The 18,509-nt window shown below is 42.6% G+C and overlaps 2 protein-coding genes across 3 annotated transcripts in view; one reads left to right on the top strand and one right to left on the bottom strand.

Annotated features, from left to right (window-relative positions):
• rftn1a (raftlin, lipid raft linker 1a) overlaps positions 1-5,876 on the top strand; it is a 23,887-nt gene extending 18,011 nt beyond the window's left edge. For both annotated transcript variants that reach the window (XM_039819730.1, XM_039819731.1), the window contains exons 5-10: positions 1,018-1,786; positions 1,885-2,088; positions 2,826-2,935; positions 3,118-3,221; positions 3,606-3,681; positions 3,966-5,876. In XM_039819730.1, coding sequence (XP_039675664.1) covers positions 1,018-1,786; positions 1,885-2,088; positions 2,826-2,935; positions 3,118-3,221; positions 3,606-3,681; positions 3,966-4,397 — 1,695 coding nt within the window. In that variant the 3' untranslated portion in view covers positions 4,398-5,876. The remainder of the gene's footprint in view (positions 1-1,017; positions 1,787-1,884; positions 2,089-2,825; positions 2,936-3,117; positions 3,222-3,605; positions 3,682-3,965) is intronic.
• Positions 5,877-18,509, bottom strand: oxnad1 (oxidoreductase NAD-binding domain containing 1). The gene is made up of 8 exons (XM_039819732.1): positions 18,346-18,509; positions 17,601-17,713; positions 15,643-15,715; positions 15,298-15,401; positions 11,868-12,009; positions 8,487-8,729; positions 8,201-8,309; positions 5,877-8,019 (listed from the first exon to the last, which is right to left on the bottom strand). The coding sequence occupies exons 2-8, from the start codon at positions 17,705-17,707 to the stop codon at positions 7,862-7,864; spliced, it is 936 nt and encodes a 311-aa protein (XP_039675666.1). The 5' UTR covers positions 17,708-17,713; positions 18,346-18,509; the 3' UTR covers positions 5,877-7,861.

Genomic DNA, 18,509 nt, shown 5'->3' with positions numbered 1-18,509 from the left:
CACTTCCATTCATCACTGGCATTTATCAGCTGTAAAACTCACTTTTAGTCTCTCTGCTCATGAATTCTCCAACAGTCCTACAATGGGAAATGAAAATGTGCTCTATTGAATAGATTTGCATCTGAACACCCAAAGAGCACAAAGGGAAACCTGATTGGATGGAAATGCACATCACTGTGTATAATGTGATAGGCTCCAGCAGCGTGACATGAATAACCAATCAGATCACAAGCTGCCAGAGAGAGTTCGAGATAAGAACCCAGGAGCGGTACCAGGCAGACAGAGTGACAGGCTGGTTTTGTGTTTGTGTGTGTGTGTGTGTGTGTGTGTGTATATTCAGTTTTGAAATTCTGTACTTCTATTTCCTCAGCACTCTCTATCCCACCCACTCTCAATCTGTCTCCGGACATACTTATCAGATAAAACTGTGACTTTTTGTAATGCGAGTGTGTTGGATGGTAATAGAAAGACTGTGTGTTATATGTTGTGTGTGTGCGTGGAAGAGTGAAGTGTCAAAAGTAGTGGGTAATGGGGAAAGATGTGTCTCATTATTGTTTGGTGGTAGTTTGCAATCTGATTTCTCTCCCGTTGAGCCTGTCTAAAACTGTCAGCCCAAATATCAACTGACAATTAACCACCAGAGCTCCATGGGAGGGAGCGACACACACACACACACACACACACACACACACACACACACACACACACACACACACACACACACACACACACACACACACACACACACACACACACACACACACACACACACACACACACACGTTGAGATAATGAGGTCCTTTTGTCATTTGAATATTTGATCTTTGCAGATGATTAGGTAGGTTGTTATTTTGCAGAATATCTACTCTGTGTACGTCAGCCTTTGTTTGTGTGTAAATGAGGCTTTCTTTTGTTTGACTATAGTAGCAATGCTGTGAATGACGTCCTTTTATATTTATGCGTCACTCAAATGAATTCTAATAGAGTTTACCGTGTGTGTGTATGCTACACCTACAGATCCAGGATGTAGCAGAGCAAGGGGTGATGTTTGTGGGCTTTCTGCAGCAGCCGGGTGGAGGACCCAGCTACCTGGGCCACTGGGATGCTGAAGAGCTGTCATCCTTACATTCAAGCCCTTCACCCATACATCGACACCCCTTCAGCGCCAACACCAGTCCAACAGATCCTCCAGAGCCACATCATAATGACACAGAGCCTGACCATCACCGCTTTGAACCTCAAGAGTTAGATCATGAAGGTGTAGAGCATAACACAGGAGACCACAAGCCAAGAGAAGCGGACTTCAGTCCTCTGAAACCCAATCACAGTTTAGAGCTCAACCAAGACGAATCCAATGAGCTAATCCAGACCTCACAGATCAGCCTCAAAGAGTCACTAGAATCAACGAACCAACCTCAAGATCACGGCAAACCCAGTGTAGACGCAGTTCAGTGGTTTCCAGATCAAAACCCAGCAGAAGCACAAGGGAACCAGCGGTGTCCCAGCCCGCCAGAAACTGAAGATGTGATCAGACAGCAGAAGGGCCATCTACCAGATCTCAAAGAATCCACAGAGAAACATTTTAACCTTTACAACCAGAGAGAAATACAAAGTTCAAGCTCCGAGAGCTGGCCCAGCTCTCCTGAACTAGATCGAACCCATGAAAGGAAGTGCGGCTCTATCTGCACCGATGGGCAAAGCAGAGTGACTCACAACAACAACAACCATATCCGACTCAAGAGTCCCGAGAAAGATAAGAATGCAACTTCACCACCAGCGCAGGGCAGTAAGTAATCAGTTTGTACCGGGGTCATTGGACAAATCATCATTATGCAAAGTTCGACTTGGTGTCCAATTGTCCATTTTATCTTTGTGTGCTTGTAGGGATGCAGCTCTTTGCCTTGTACAACCACACAGGGGAGCTGAACACTTCTCTGAGGTTCTACTCACTCAGGGTGCCACTGCAAGTACAAAAGGAAGCAGGGCTAATCACAGAAGTTGACACACACTGGCTCGACCACATGACTCAGCATTTTACCAGCGGCGCGCACCTCATCGACGGGTTTTTTCAACTTGGAGATGATAACGGTATGCTTCGTGGCCGTAGCAATGAACTACTGCTGATTGGGGGATTTTTGGAAGTGCTGCCCCCTTGGAGTCGAACATTTAGGGCATGCAAAATCATGAAGTGTGCAACTTTAATCTAGGCAGCATGAGTACCAAGTCGCACCAGAAAGTGGCACAGCAAAATTCATTCTTGCGTTCTCACAGAATAGCTCATCATATCATGAAAAGAGCTGGTTGCTGCAGCAGGACACAAGGTTGATGAGAACAGTTAGTCTGGACCAAAGTAGTACAGATGTGGGCTGTAAAAATCAAAACAACAGCTGAAAGAAGCTCAAATAAAGCTAAGGGGACTGCAGAGTTGGGTGACAATTATCTGTGGATTCATCACTTTCACATTAAGCAGTGATTTCATCAGCTGTTAATACAAAAAAAAATATTGATTATTGCAGCTTTAAAGTAACTGTTTCACCATACCTCCTTACCTTTCACTAGTTTCTGTCAAGAGGAAAAAGCTGCTCAAGGCTGTAGATCTCTGCTCCGCTGCTGGGTAATGGATGATATGCATGGAGTGACGTGCCATAAATCCACGGCTTATACCATAAGTCACTGTTCAGTCACCCATGGAATAAGTAGGCTTAAGCCATATGGAACCAGGGGATCAATAGTGAGAGATTGGAGAGTGGAGATGAGCTTGTCTGACTCACATACATCCTCTTCTGTTTACCTGACTCCGTCTCTAATTTGCCCCGTTCTTCCAGACAATGGGGTTTCATCTGTGGATAGTGTGTTCATCTTCCAGAGCTCCGCAGAGGAGACCACCGACACCTCCTACGATGCCATCGTGGTTGAGCAGTGGACCGTTGTTGATGTGGGTCTTTTTGAGTCTTTAATACTCTGTAGATGTGCACTTTGGAGATGAAGGAAAGTAGCGTGTGTGCTTGTAGCTTAAATTTGAAAATGCACGCGTACTGTAATGCGTTTTCTCTTTCTTTCCTGTGTGCCTTTGCACTGGATTTGTCTGAGTGATTTCTGTCTCCCTCTCTTGTCCAGGGTGTCGTGGTGAAGACAGACTACATCCCCTTGCTCCAGTCTCTGGCTCCATATGGATGGAGGCTTATGTGTGTGTTACCCACACCAATTGTTAAGACCAACAGGTAGAGAACTACACCCCCAAGAACTCACCTATCCTCTGCGTTCTTTAAATTCCATTACTTTGAATAACATCACCTACAGTATAAGCACTTTGTTGATTTTAGAGTCATTGTTCTTTTGTCTTTTTTTTTCGGATTAGGACTGACAGTGTATCTATACACAGGGCAGATGGTTCGAGATCTGACAAATCACAATCATATGCTCATCTCAACATGAAACCACTTTTGAAATCTGCCGGCGCTGCGAACAAAAACACAGTCGCTGATGTTTTGTTGTCTCGTAACCTGTCACTTCACCAACCGCAGCAAACAGAAACTGGGTTTCGATACATGTAGCGACATGCGAGCTCCTCAGACTGTTAAAGTGCTGCTCTTTTCTTTCTGCAGTGACGGGAGTTTGTCGACCAAGCAGATCCTCTTCCTTCAGAGACCCGTTTTGCAGCGCAAGAGAAAAGACTTCAAGGTTTGTTCCCCTTTTGTCTTCCATCCAATCTGTCACTTGTTTTTGTTGTGCCTTTAGGATACGCCGTTTAAAAGTCGTGTTACTAAATATGGGATGTACAGCAAATATAAAGCCGTTCAGTAAAAGTCTAATAATAGGCAAAGAGTTGACCTTAAACTGTACAGGAAAGAGGCATCAGTGAAAGAGGCTTTGTTGCGGTTTGGCAGGTGTCTGGAGAGATGGAAAGAAAAAGACACGGCACAAAGCTAAAAAAACAGGGCTCAAACACATTTATTTGGTTTCAGATGCTGAACCTCAGGGGTCGCAGCAAGGCAAAGAAAAAATCCACTGGAGAAACGCAAGAGGAGAGAGAGAACATGTCCCCTCTGATGGAGACGGAGATGGACAGTTTAAGAAGAAACACAGACGAGGAGGAAGAAGAGGCAGAGGGGTGGAAGAGCAGGGACAGCGGAAGGAGCGAGGGAGCGAGTTATCAGAAAGGTAGAGAGGAGAGGGAAGAAGATGCACGGCATCAAAAGGGCTTCTCATTCCTATCGGGGAGCAGGGCTTCTGTCGAGGAGCAGGAAGAGGAAACCGACATTGACAAGATCTCATTGTCTGAGCAGGAGAAGTTGGCGCGATGGACCAATGTGTGTCAGAGGGATGATGGAGGGGTGAAGGAGGAGGTGAAGACGGAAGAGCGGATCAAACAGCAGCTGTTTTCTGGCGTCTGTTGACACATTGGGCACAAAGCAGGGGAGGGGGAGCCGAGGCCTGTTTAGTTTATCAAAAACACTGCCTTTCGAGTAACGTTTTGTTGATCTGGATTTTATTCCCCCACAACCCAGATGTATTCAGTCATGCTGTTACTAGTCATCATGTACTGTTACTTCGCTTCAGCCTGCCCTGTTTAGGGAGGTAACACTGTTGCGAGTCTTTGAGGTTGTAGCTCTCATACTGTATATGGGAAAGTGTTGTGCAGTTCTCTGCTTTGGGTCATTGTTGCTATTTGATGTATCCTTATGTGAAATGAAACTGTACAAGGCTAATAGAGTACAACCTATAGCAAGTCTCCAGTCCACGCCTTAAGTATTAATTTCTTCTTGCTGATTCTTGTATTTTACTACTTTCTTGTAATAGGACGGACTGTGAAAAGGGGCATACTGATTTCACTGGGCTGACTGTATTTTTATATGTAAAGTATATAATTTAAGATAGAGGCAAACAGGGATACAGTTGACACAAATGATGTATGTATGATATACAATGCATTAGAGCCTGACCAATACAACTGCACTGGCCAAATTTTGATTTTCACAGATAAGTATTGGCTTAAATTATTAACTAAGAAAGTGCAACAAAGAAATGCCAAAGATTTTTTGAGGCAATGTATAAATGTCGTCATAACATACTGTAGTTTCTTCACTGGTGAGTTGATTTTTAAATTCTAAAATGTTTCACTCAATACCATATTTTATTCACAACTTAACCAAATCTAAGGGACCCTTAACAAAAATGTTTCAAATAACATAATTGGCCAATTACAGTTATGAGATTTTAAAAGTTCTGTTTGTATCGGCCAGGTTCTACACCGCATTGAGATATTAGATGGGGCAGTTCATGTTAATTAGAAAAAAAAAGTATTCTGTTACATAGCTCTAGTTGAATTGAGATTGGTTTTCTTTGGCCAGATTTTGAGACGAGATCCCTGCCATTTCTTCACCTCAATACAATGGAGGTGAAAGAAATTGCGTTTGTGGTGCTCATTACATACCTTAAAAAAAGAAACCGAAACATCTCTTTTCAGATGCTATGTCCCAGACACTCTAGATAATCCACAAAACACATGGTCAACAGTTGTCATTCAGCGTAGCAGGGACGTCGCTGTTAAAACCTTTTTTTTTAATGCAATTTGTCAATGCTAGGAGCATCACAAATGATGTCCATTCACCTCTATTGTAATGGGCGTGGTGGTAGAAGTTTGAGACCGATATCTCAAACCGAAAATATTTGCTTGGGTAGTACAAGAGGCGAGGGAAAATGCCTTTTGTAATTTGGGAGAACTGACCTTTAAAAGGTTTCTTCTTTGAAAACTCTGTAAATTAGAAAATCAACTATTTATTACCTATTTCCTGGACCACCTGTGTTGTGTCGAAGTAGTGTGACATGTGAGTCTTTGTATAAAAGCAGAGGTCAATAAAGTGTTTAAAAACAAATTGACTCAATTTCCTTTTATTTTCTTCAAATCTCACGTTACCAGCATAAACCGTTTTCCTCATATGAGGAAGAAACACAAAAAAAACTTGAAAATGAGTCTTAATGGCGTAACCCCTCCCCCACCCCCACTGAGAGACGACAACAAGAAGCTCGCAACCATCTCCAAGGGGATGTTCAGTGATCCAAGCCAATCAGAGACCACCTGGAGGTTCCATTACAGTGCACCATGGGATACTCACTCCACCCCGGCACGATGAAGCGTTTGTGGGTATGTGGATGTGTGTGATTGAGTAAAAGTGTATGTGTATGTCACACTGTGTATGCATGTTACAGTTTGTGATTGAGGCAGGGACACTGGCCAATATGTGGGAGATTGTTGGGTTTTTGACTCTAAAAATACACTCTGTGTGAAGTTTGCATGAGTAAAATGTTAAAAAATAAATTTAAAAAAAACATGACTTCAGTGTAACTTAGTGAAACTCATTAGCCAAACAAATCTAAAATTTAGAGTGTGGTCTAGACCTACTATATCTGTAAAGTGACCTGAGATAACTCCCGCTGTGATTTGACAATATAAATACAATTGAAAGTGTTCAGTTCTGCAAATAAATGGCTCTGAGTTAGGGCTGGGCAATACATCTATCGATTTAGAAGACTAGATATTGTTTTAAATTTTGGATATCGTAAAATGACACAAGTGGTGTCTTTTCCTGGTTTTAGAAGCTACATTACAGTAAAGTTTTCGAATTACTAGCTGTTCTAGCTGTTCTTTTATTTGCCTTTCGCCACTTAGTCATTATATCCACATTACTGAATGATTATTTATCAAAAATCTCATTGTGTAAATATTTTGTGAAAGCACCAAAAGTCACACCTACAATATCGCTGCAAACTCGACATTGATGTATTTGGACAAAAATATCGTGATATTTGATTTTCTCCATATCGCCCAGCTCTAACTCTGAGTTTTATATATATATATATATATATATATATATATATAAATAAATAAAGTATAATATAACACTTCTAAGAACATATGATGGAATTAGCAGAGGTATTTTGATAGAAATAAATTAGTCAGTCACTCATTAAACACTTATGTACAGTGTACAAAAAAAGTACAGATTGCTATTGTAAGCACTGATCCTTTATATCCTAGGAATAGCAATAGTTTGAAATTTTGGGAATTGTGCTTGTTCACTTTCTTGAGAGTCACATCTGTCTGCTAAATATGAAGACAATAGCTGGTTAGCTTAGCTTAGCATAAGGCATGGAAAAAACAGCCAGCTGGCTCTGTTGGAAGTTTCCATAAAACCACAACGTGACACTTTCAGTTTTTGTACGGAGAAAAGAGATGAGGTGGATTTTGTTGTCTTTGGAAAAAGCCAGGCTAGCTCTTTTGCCTTTTCCAGTCTTTATGCTAAGCTAACTAGCTGCTGACTGTAGCTTCATATTTAGCGGACAGGTATTGATCTACTTATCTAACTCTATTTCGGAAAATGTCAAATTATTGCTTCCAACACATACTTGCATAGGTCAAGTTTGGCCTTTTCAGGTGAACATTTAACGTCACCTATTAATTTGTTCAAACAGAACCTCAGTCAGGCAAATGTAGGCTGGAAATGAGTTGAGATATGAAGATGTGTAACAGCTGTGTCTGTCACACACAGTTGCAGATTTGTTGCAATATTCAGCAAAACGAGCTGAAAAATGTCTTCCAAAGTTGAGCTTGAGTCTGCTCAGTCCTCAGAAATAAAACTCATCTCAGTGGGTGGTCCCAGCGGTCTATCGCAGATCAGGCACAGGTTGTAGTAGCAGTGATCGAGGGTGAACGTCCTCATATTATTGTCCACATCATGGAATATTTCAGCTGCATTCCATTATCGCCTCACCCCATACATCCTCCCCCCTCGGTGAATGCAAAAAAAGGAGCACAATCCGGGAGGACAACCCTGTAGGATTCTGGGAATCGTAGGAGGTTCTACCACCACTTCTCGAAGAGGATTCTGTCTTTCGGGAGGCCGAAGTCCATGAGGGTTTTTGAAAGTGCTTCGATCATGGGCGGGGGCCCACACAGGAAACACAAAGTCCTCTGCGGGTCCACATGAGCCCGCAAATCCTCGTCTGCAATTCTCCCGTCTGGGGAGACGCAAGGGAAGTCAATCAATTATTCAAGACTCAGTGCACTTGGATAGAACATGTTCTACATGACGACGGAGATAAATCAACAAAGACGGCTGTGGAAGAATCTGTGACAGTCACTAAATCATCCCTGCTAAACAAAGGCGTGTAGGTGCGTGCTTGTATGGGCATTGCTTACGGTTGATAAATGGCTGGGGGTGCGAGTCAACATCTATGCTCTGTTGCGTGACGTAGAGGTCGCAGGAGAGCTTGTCAGGGAACTCCCGACACGCCTCGATGATGGAGCTCTGGGAACACAGAAGGTAGGTAGTTAAGGTAGAGTTTCTCCTCACATACTGAGACCCACCTGCCCATATACTGTATGCCAGACATGCTGTACACATGGACACTGTTGTGTGCACAGCTAGCAGAGATATTCCTTTAAATTCCTCACAGATATTCCAACAGTCAAACACAATACACACCTTAAAGAGCAGTTCCTGGGTGTTCTTGGCGCTGTAGCAGAGGTGGGCAGAGATGTTGTAGTCCCGCCCACCAGAGGTGCGGTTGAGACGCAGCAGATCTGTGCTGTGCAACAGGATAGAGTACAAGGGGTTGATCCCTACGCCGCCGGCCACCAGCAGCAAATGCACACTGGGGTCGGAGGGCGTTGGGTTAAAGAAGAAGTCCCCGCCGACACGCATGGCCACCCGGGAGCCCACTGTGCACTGAGGGGAAGAGAGAGCGTTAAGGAGATAGCAACACACTGGGTTGAGCTCGGTAATTTACATTTCTCTTTGCTCTCCAACTGAAATACACCTTTTGAAATAAACTCCACAGACAGGCCTCAGGAAACAGACACTGTTACAGTAGAGCATACACGAAAAAAATAAAAAACTATGAGTGGGAGCGTTTTCACAAATTTCGCAGAGGTCTTTTGAAGTCAAAAGGAGCAATAAATACGCCTTTATCTGCTCACACACGCACACGCACGCACGCACACAATCTGCTGTTGCGGTCCCTACACTATTCCTGCTTACAGAGAGGAGTCGGAGTACAATATCAAACAAACAGATCATCAAACGATCCCAGAGCAGAGAGCTGTAAGTCGAAGAACGCTCAAACACATCCCACCGCTTTCTGATACTTATTTACACAAGGCGTAGTAGCTCAAAGCTATTTATTAGGGCGCATCATCAAACACAGAAGCTGAGAACAAACATGCAGAGTGCAGAAATGGAAGGGGAAGGTAATCAGAAAGGAAACTTATATTCACACAACTACTCGCACTACTACCACTACTGGATTAAATGTCCTTGTAGACAAAATACAATGTTATGCACTAGAGGTGTCAATCTTCCTCTATAATACCATTCGAATTCCATTTGATATTTTTTTTTATATTCAAATGATATTCAAATATTTAATGCTCAATTGCAGCCTGTAAAATAATGTGTACTACACTACTCAGGCTAATTCATTGTCAATGCCATTACAAGCATGTGGTGGTTGTTACACGTTCCGTCCACTAGAGGGGCTTCCAACATTTGCCTGGCCTTGAGGGGACCTACACGCAACTTTGTTTACATTCATTAGGCTCGTTCGAGATGAGCCAGGTCTGCGCAGAATCGATCACCGGCGATCGGCGCCCAATGCATGCCGGTTAGATTTGTGTCCGACTTGATCCCGACTTGCTCTGACGTCATGCACACGTGGGCAACAATGACCTCGCGAGATCAAGGCGGCTGCAGTTTTTAGAGCCAGGCGCCACAGTTGCTCTCCACCGACTGCAAGAGCCAGGCGGACCCAGGGCATGCTGGGAAACGCCGGCCTCTCAGCTGATCTAACAGCTGATTGGTTCAGAATCGACTCAACATGATGACGTTTTATATAAACTTTTTATTGATTTTGAATCGGAGGGATTTTAACTGCTATTTGTCTGATTTAAATGCTTATTCAGAACACATGTGTGACTGATAGTTGTGTTTAGAAGTCAGAGAGACTAAATCTGTTCAGATTACGGATCATCTGCAGTCTGTTGTTAATTAAAATCAGCAACAGATCGCATGTAGAGCATTTTGACAGCTACTCTGTCATAATAAAAACAACTGGAGACTGTGTACGAGCTGATATATGGGTCTGATAACATTTTATTAAATCGGAATCGGACCACAGTGTTTCTGTCACTTCCTGTTCAGCCTGAAGGCTGCTGGAAATGGCTGGAAACTGTCCGACTTGAGAGCAGATTTTTGTCACCGCCCCCGGCTGCTGCCGCCTGCTCTCGTCCACTTTACAGGCGAGGCGCATTTCATCTCGAACGAGCCTATTTTCCGCCACGAGCACACACAACAGCGACAAACATAAATCAACAGAGAACTCTGTAATGAAACATTATCAACAAGTGTAGTGAAGCAGCTCTGTTGTAAAGGCTAACGGAGCTCGGTTGGCACAATGACAACACGTTAGAAAGCACAGCCGAAACCATTTGTCATAAACTAGCTAGGTAAGTAACAAACGATGCTAACTGCATTAATAATCAAGTCAAACGGTGCGGTCACTACTATTTTACTGATTTATAAGCAACCTCCTTTTTGCAGATTGTCACGTTACTGGGAATACAGCTATTAGAAGGTAATATATGAAGTTTAAGCTAACTCTGACAGCTGTGAGGGCAGCTAACATAAACTTTAGCTTTCTCCAGGAAGCTCCAAGCTAAGCTAACGTTACTATACCTCGTGACGCAGTTAGAAAACAAGAACAAGCTAACTAATGTTAACATAAGCACTTTGGCTCGGTGGAAGTCGATTTTAAAGTCATTTCCCGTCCTTCTTACGATTTCCAGGCCCAGTCTGTCACTCCCCCTTGTACTAATGTTACTCGGTACGTAACGTTAGCTCCGTAATGTTGTACTAACGTTACTCAGTACGTAACTTTATCTTAGACCTCACAATGCCTTGTGTTTCTCACTCCCGCTAAGTTATTGTTCATAAGACGTGACATGAGTGACACATGCGGGTAGGCCAAGGCGAGAAGAGGGAGATTAGCTGATGTTAGCCAACATATTTATAAAAAAAAGTCACATTCAAATAGTAATTTCAGCATTCGTATAGTATTGATTTTTGCACCAAGAACATTTTCATATAACATTTTTTTAGGTGTTCACACAAACTTTATTTACCCTGTCGGCTTGCTCTACACACAGTTAAACACCAACTTCTCTTGTTTTTTTTAGCTTCACTACCACAATTCTACTTTTCTAAATTCTAATTTTTCAAATTTGCCGACTCACTTTGACAGCAAATAAACGATTGAAAAACATTGAGGATCATATGGCTAACACCTAAAAAATATTTATGACAGATTATGATTTAAGTGGTTTAATGTAATAGATGTTCAATTGGGAGTGTATCACACATTTTTATTCTAACTTTTTAGTACAAGTTAATGCCCACTGGCTGCTTCTGCAGGGCTGAAAAACTAACAAGATATCTGAAAATCTCATCTGACTTGCCATTTTTCTTTTGACGCTTCATAACCAGTGGTGTGATTATGTGGCGGCAGTCTTTATTTTCTCACTCTATAACACCTTAACCATTTCTCAATACCCTGATTGCTCCACTCCTTCTGCATCTCTTTTCTTGCACCCTCGCTTTCTTTATTCACCATCTCCCTCATGCATACACAAGCAATGTAATCTTCCAAATCAGTAGACAGATGATCAAATCTACTTTTCAGAATATTCGTACTCATAGGTAGCAATATTTCCAGGTAACTTTCAATAATTTCCCCAGGAAAATGACCACTGACAGTAATTTGAGGAATTTCATAATATGTCATACAATATCATACTTTTCTGCCCCACTCACCATGGTGTGGATCCAGTGTGCTGGGGGGTGTTTGGTGTATTTGACGGCCAGTTCAACGATGCCCTCCCTCTGCAGCAAACCCGGGCTGGAGCACATGGAGAAACCTCCCACCTTCTCCACACCAGGGATGAAGAAATCCACCCTGCACACAAGACCACAAGGTCACTTTTGATTCCATTTTCGGTTTAAACAGGGTTTTTTTTCAACAGGGATGTCAATGCCACAATGAGAACCACTAGATGGCAGGAGGGTAGGCTACAACAGAGTGAGTTTCTCAGGTTTTTTTAGAGGCGCAAGTGAATGCACCATTAGTTGAACAAGGTGTACCTGAAGGCACCATGGAGTCCCATGGGAGCCCACATGCTTTACCTTCGTTGTTTGTTTACATAACTTATGGGGAAGGCAAAATGTTGCCACTAGGGCTGGGTACCGAACGTCGATACTTTTATGGTATCGAAAAAAATATCCCAATCCTATGAGTATCGAAAAATTCTTTATCTTTCGGTGCCAAATTTCGGTTCCAAAAGCGTCTTAGCGTGTAAGCGCAAGCTTATCTGTCCTCTCTGCATATTGACACAGAGCGGAGCTCCGACCGACACACACACACACACATACACACCGCGAGGAGGGTGCGGACGGAGTAAACTGTCTGCAGTTTTGTTGAAGTCACAGAGAGTCACGGTTGGTTTCAAGTGTGGTTACAGTTTTTTAAAACTTCACGCAGACAGCGTTTGCTGTGATATGATATTAATGGCGAGCCGAAAGCGGTCGCGGTGCTGTTGACGTTCCACTTCCTCTTACAAGCAGCCACAACGGTGGTTTCTCTGCCCTGATGACCGACTGACAGGCTGAGCTTGCAAGGCAAGGCACTTTTATTAATGTTACTCTGAGTGAGCAGTTTTACCAGATTTTTTTGATTCACAATTAAGGTGGAAATAAAAGCTTTGTGTTTTAATGTATTTTTGTTGATGTTGAAATGGATTTTAAAACATATGGTATCGAAAAAAGTATCGTTAGGAATCGGTATCGAAACTGAGGTATCGAAATTGGCACCGGATCGAAAGATTCTGAACGATACCCAGCCCTAGTTGCCACAACGTGACTTCAGGGAAGCAGGCAGATTTTCCAGTTATGTTGTTTCTCTGTCATCTCCGACTCCAGCAGTGACCGTGGTGCCTGGAAAAGTCAAGCTGCAGGCACCCTGTGTCTTTAGCTGCATGCTACCAGTTGGTAAGCTACATTGTGTCTGTTGTTGTTTTCTTCAGACATGTACGAGTAGGCGGGGGTGGAGAGAAAAAAATAAAAATAAAATACGCCTACCCTGCTTCTGATTCTGTGAAATCAAAAGCTCATTTTGATAAAATTTTTTATTTAAAATCGAAATTGTCACACCCCTAATTAATAAGTCAACCAATGTATTATATAAGTGGATATTTGAACTTAATTATCCATAGATAGTGAGAGTTATCAGAAATATGTATTCCCAGTGGTTAAAAATCTGCTCATGTTCTTCACCCTATACTATGTTTGACCATGGATGTGTTGTTTTAATATCATTGTATTGTATTATATGTAGTATTTGTATTGGATTACATGTATTACAACTACATGCACCTTGTTATAAACATAACTATAATGCTTTCCTTTGAATTCTGAACATTGAGTTTTCCCTCAAAAGTAAGTTATTCTGATTGACTTTTCAGATTTCTAAACAACAGTGTATTCAAGAGTAAAAACTCGCTGAACTGAGGGGGTCAAAGTGTGAATGAAGTTAGAGTGGTGCCCTTTGACCTCAGTGAAGGGGACAGCCTGTTCCAGAAACCAAGTAGAACAACACCAAACCAGATGGAAAGTTGCTTGCTGGTCAGTTTATACGAAGTGCAGCGTCCCAGTCTCATTGGCCCATCGTGGTCGCATCGGTCCGTCAACAAGCAGAGCAGAGTACCCCCAGAGGTAAACTGCAATGCTTAAAAGTTGGGCTAATGTTCCAACAACACAATGACCCACTGTTACACTGTCTCTACAACCCTCAGAGGCATCATAAATATGGATCTGCTGTGAAGACAGACACATATGTTCCACCCACCTCCTCCTTCTTCTTCTCCTCCTGCTCTCCCACCTGGAGACGAACAACTAAACAGTCCTTTTTCTCAGAAACACTGAAATTCAAGGATTTCCATCTATTTACATTCATTATCAGTCGCTGCAGGGCAACTGGCTGCTGGTTTTATATCTCACCACCGCCCACCTACAGTATGGGCTCGTGTACATATACTGCATGTGCGGGGTACTAATTAACATTGGCAACACTGACTGACAGACAGACAAAATTCTGCCTTCATCCAAGAAGAACTTAACTTGCTATTAAGATTCGAAGAGAGCTACTGGAAGTTAGCTTGCAAGCTAAAACACTGTCCAGTGTTATGTGTTGCACCAGCGAAAACAATCCACTGTGTCACAAGCACCTTTCAAGTCAAAGCTGCAAGTGTAGATGCAAACCCAGTGCATACAGCAATTACCTACACAAAATCTATGAGCAAACAAGCTTTTTACTGTAAGTCCCTAACTATTTAGTTCATTCTCATTTGAGAAAAATCTCTAAATAGGCTAATTCGTAAGCTTTGATCCTTCCTTTAGCTGATGTGATACATCACTTGACAACGCTTGTTTTCTTCTTATCAACAATAAGCTTGAGCTGACGTACATGGCGACTGTGATGTAGGATTGTAAACTCTGTAAAAAGTTTGTGAGAAAGGAAAACCACGGGGTAATGGTTGGACAAATCCAGCACAATGCCACCACCTTCTGGTTACTATGTGCACTACAGGCACTATGAAACCACTCCAGAGGGATGTTTCATAAAGCATGCTCCGGCAGTGACCTAGACATACAGTATTTTGGCAGGTTCTCATTATTACTGTGGTAACTTCTGCATTGAGCCTGACGGATCATAAACAAGATTAAGGAGACTAATGTTGCATTCATGCAATGTTGGCAGAATAGGAAGAAGCTGACTTCATTTGTCCCAACAGGAGAGGTCAGAAAATAGTAAAAATAAAAAAAATAAAAACACAACTAACCCAGAGTAACTTTCTTATTTCTCTTAGTCTCATTTGTCATAACCACCTGGGCTCATATCAGAAAAGAGCAGAGAACATCTGGCGTTAGCTGTCAAAACCGATAATTGTCATTTACACTTTGCATCACATATGTGAATATTGGCAGTTTGTACATTCACCCTTTTCCTTCAATTGATAAATCCTCTGTACAGCAGCTGTCGATTCAACTACTGAGCCAATCAACAATGCGGTTTAGCTAAAACGTCACCCCCCCCCCACCCCGGTGTTACAACACAATGCAACAGTGCTCGTTAACCTGATTAAAACATGTTTAATGAGTGGGTGAAAAGTTAACATGAACGTCTACTCACCACTGTCCTGCTTTGAAGCTGAAGTCTGGATGGACAGCTAATCTCAAACGTTTTACCGTCTCGGACTCGTTTATGATGCCACATACTTGAGCTGGATACAGAGCCTGTGTTAGGCGCACGCACACACACACACACACACACACACACACACACACACACACACACACACACACACACACACACACACACACACACACACACACACACACACACACACACACACACACACACACACACACACACACACACACACACACACACACACACACACACACACAAATATCTTAGGATGGGCTGGATGAATGGATACAGTCGAGATTTATTAACAAAAAAATATCAACTTACATTTTGTCTGTAGTTGCTCGCTGTTCTCTCTAGATGGTCCATTTGGCTTTTGGAGGACATATTTCTTCTAAAACTAAAAAAAGGAGGTAGTTTTTGTCACTTGCCTTGTAGGTCAAACGTGATCTTATTTAATGAGGGAAGAGCTACACAGGAACTACATAACAAGAATATTAAAAACTGCAAGTGGACTTTTAGTGGAGCAGCTAGGTTGAAAATATATTAATAACAACTGTGCATTTTGGGATAAAAGCAACACATTTGGCTCAGATGTAGGTCAATATGATATGAAAAGACATAAATATTGCGGAGCTGCAAATCTGGCCCCAAGGGCTAATAAGGGACACAAAATTTGCCAGTAAACAAATGAGGGACTATAAGCAGGTGCAGGTGATGGCAGTAGTGCCTGTCCCCACACATGGCCTGCCTGGTAAATTGCCCTTCTTACATGCTGTTCCAGACAGGCACTAGTTGTACTAATTCTGTTATAGAGCAAGATCACAAACATTTTGAGGTATCTCATTTGGTGCCATAGTCCATGTCAACAAGGCCTCTGTGAAGCGATCAAACATATGCTACAGATTTTGTTATTTTACATGTTAGTAGAATCAGCTTTGTTTGATCGTTTGAATATGTGCTACAAGTTTACAGCACCCGGACAGTGTTTCCCGCAGCACTTTCCATTTTAGGCGGCCGCCTTAACAACACGCGCCTGCCGCCTTAACTAAGTCTTCAAAAAAGAAAAAAAGTAAATATCCGCCGTGTTACTCTGTCCTGTTTGAGTGGATGTAATGTCCAAGTCGCATCAACACAGTCACAGGAAAACAAGGTAACGGCGAGTTGTCAAGATACCACCAATCACAACGGAAAGAGCATTTGCTGCGGGTGAGTGTAACTGTCTGTTATTCACATTTAAAAAGGGATAAATCGCCATTAACCGTCGCGTGCGCGTCGGAGTTTGTCAACAAATGTGCGGGCAGCTGGGTCATGCCCGGGCAGAGACGGGGTGATGGACTTACCGGAGCGTTGGCATATGGCAGGCAGAGAGCATTTATATGTGTATCTCTGTCCTGTTCTTCACATCAGCGAGGCTTTCTTCTCTTGTTTCAACGAAGTGAATACATGACGAAGTGACTGGAACTATCCATCACCTCTCGCGCGTGGATTCTCAACGTCCCGGCTGCTGCTGCCCGGTCTTTGAGACACAGCTATTGTCGGTTTGTTTTTTATCACTACACGCGATTCACAACACACGGTTAGTTAGCGTAGTTAACACTACACACAGTGAAATTACGTGTCCTGTTTTTATTTCACGCATACTATCTGCTAAGAGTGAGTGAATCTATGGGCTGAGCTATTATCACAGAGCTGTTTGTTTTGGAGAAGAGTTGTCAGGCGAAGTGCAAGAGAGCGTGTCACGGAGGATAATGGGAGCCATGCGAGTAAAACTGTTTTTTTTATAGTTGAGCTTAAAATTGCACATTTTTGAAAAGCTGGTTATTTATTAATTATAAATTATTATTGAAATGTAATACATAGTGTATTAGTGTAGTGTCTAGTAACCCCCCCGGCCAGATGCCAACCCTACCACCTTAACTAACAAATTTTCTGCGGGAAACACTGCCGGACATATGTATTCATAATATTTAAACGTACAACTGTGTCAAATTGCTGGTTGCGTTTATTGCAAATTGCACAATTGTTATGCGCCACTATTTTCCCTCGTTGCCTATGAGCAAAAACAAACTAATTTGAATAATAAAAAAAATAAAAAATCTGTAGTGCTAATGGAAAGTAACACACTTTTACACCTGGACAGTAAACTAACAAGCATTTCCCATGATAATGCCAGATTAGAGTTCCCTTGTTGTGTAGCACCACACTGTCCTCAGGAGTGATCAGGACAGCAAACCACAATAACGTTAATTCTATCCGCCTGTACCTTCCAGATAAAAACTCACCTTGTAACGGAGCAGGGGCCCAGCAGCCGGCAGCGGAGCAGCCTGGCGGCGGGACACGGTAGGCTGAAACTTCGGGCAGCGGAGGACAAGAAACACGGGGTGCTCATCGCGACCTGGGATGATAACAGGAAAAAAAAGAGCAGAGAACATCTGTCGTTAGCTGTCAAAGCCGAGTCATTTACGCTTACATATGGGATCATTCATTGACATACACAAGTTTCTTTCAGATTTCTTTATGATAGATAAACCCTCTGTACAGATGCTGTCAATTCAACAGCTGAGCTAAGCCCCTCAACAATGCGGCTTAGCTGAAACGTCATCACCCCCTCTGGATGGGAGGGCACCCCACACAAAACTCACGGAATAATCTAGCGTACCTTAACCATAGACTGTAAATATTAACGTAGCATGTCAGGTAAATGCCACTTAACAAAACGTGCCTCAAGACCTCTGTATAATTGATAATGCTCGCTGCCATCCTCTGGTGTCTTTTGACGGACGAGGATGACAGAAATAAGAGGCAAACTAATCCTAAAACGTTACATACTGATCATAAAGCGGCTAAATATAGTTGTCATTATTTTCAATTGAGTTTGTCGTGACCTCCTTCGTCATGCTGATGGTTAGCTAGCTAACTAGCTAAAGCTGTTAGCAATTTAATGCCGGGGCCGGTTTGTTATTTGACACAGGCACGTAGCTAGCTAATACTATCGCAAACAACGAGCTGCTAAGCTCCTTTTCTTACCGAGATAAGACGATGTCAAATGATGTTCATATTTGTCTCCTGTACCTTCGGAGTAACCTTGGTCATGTTATGATTACATGACACTACTGATGCGGTATTATGAAAAACCACTTGGCAAAGGCAAACCCCGCCCTGCGTAGAAGCCTGATTGGTTAAAGTGAGGC

This window comes from Perca fluviatilis, chromosome 13, assembly GCF_010015445.1.
Source record: "Perca fluviatilis chromosome 13, GENO_Pfluv_1.0, whole genome shotgun sequence".
In the NCBI taxonomy this organism is placed as follows: Eukaryota; Metazoa; Chordata; class Actinopteri; order Perciformes; family Percidae; genus Perca; species Perca fluviatilis.
Note: the sequence above shows the minus strand (reverse complement) of the source record. Positions and strands in the feature narration are given on the sequence as shown.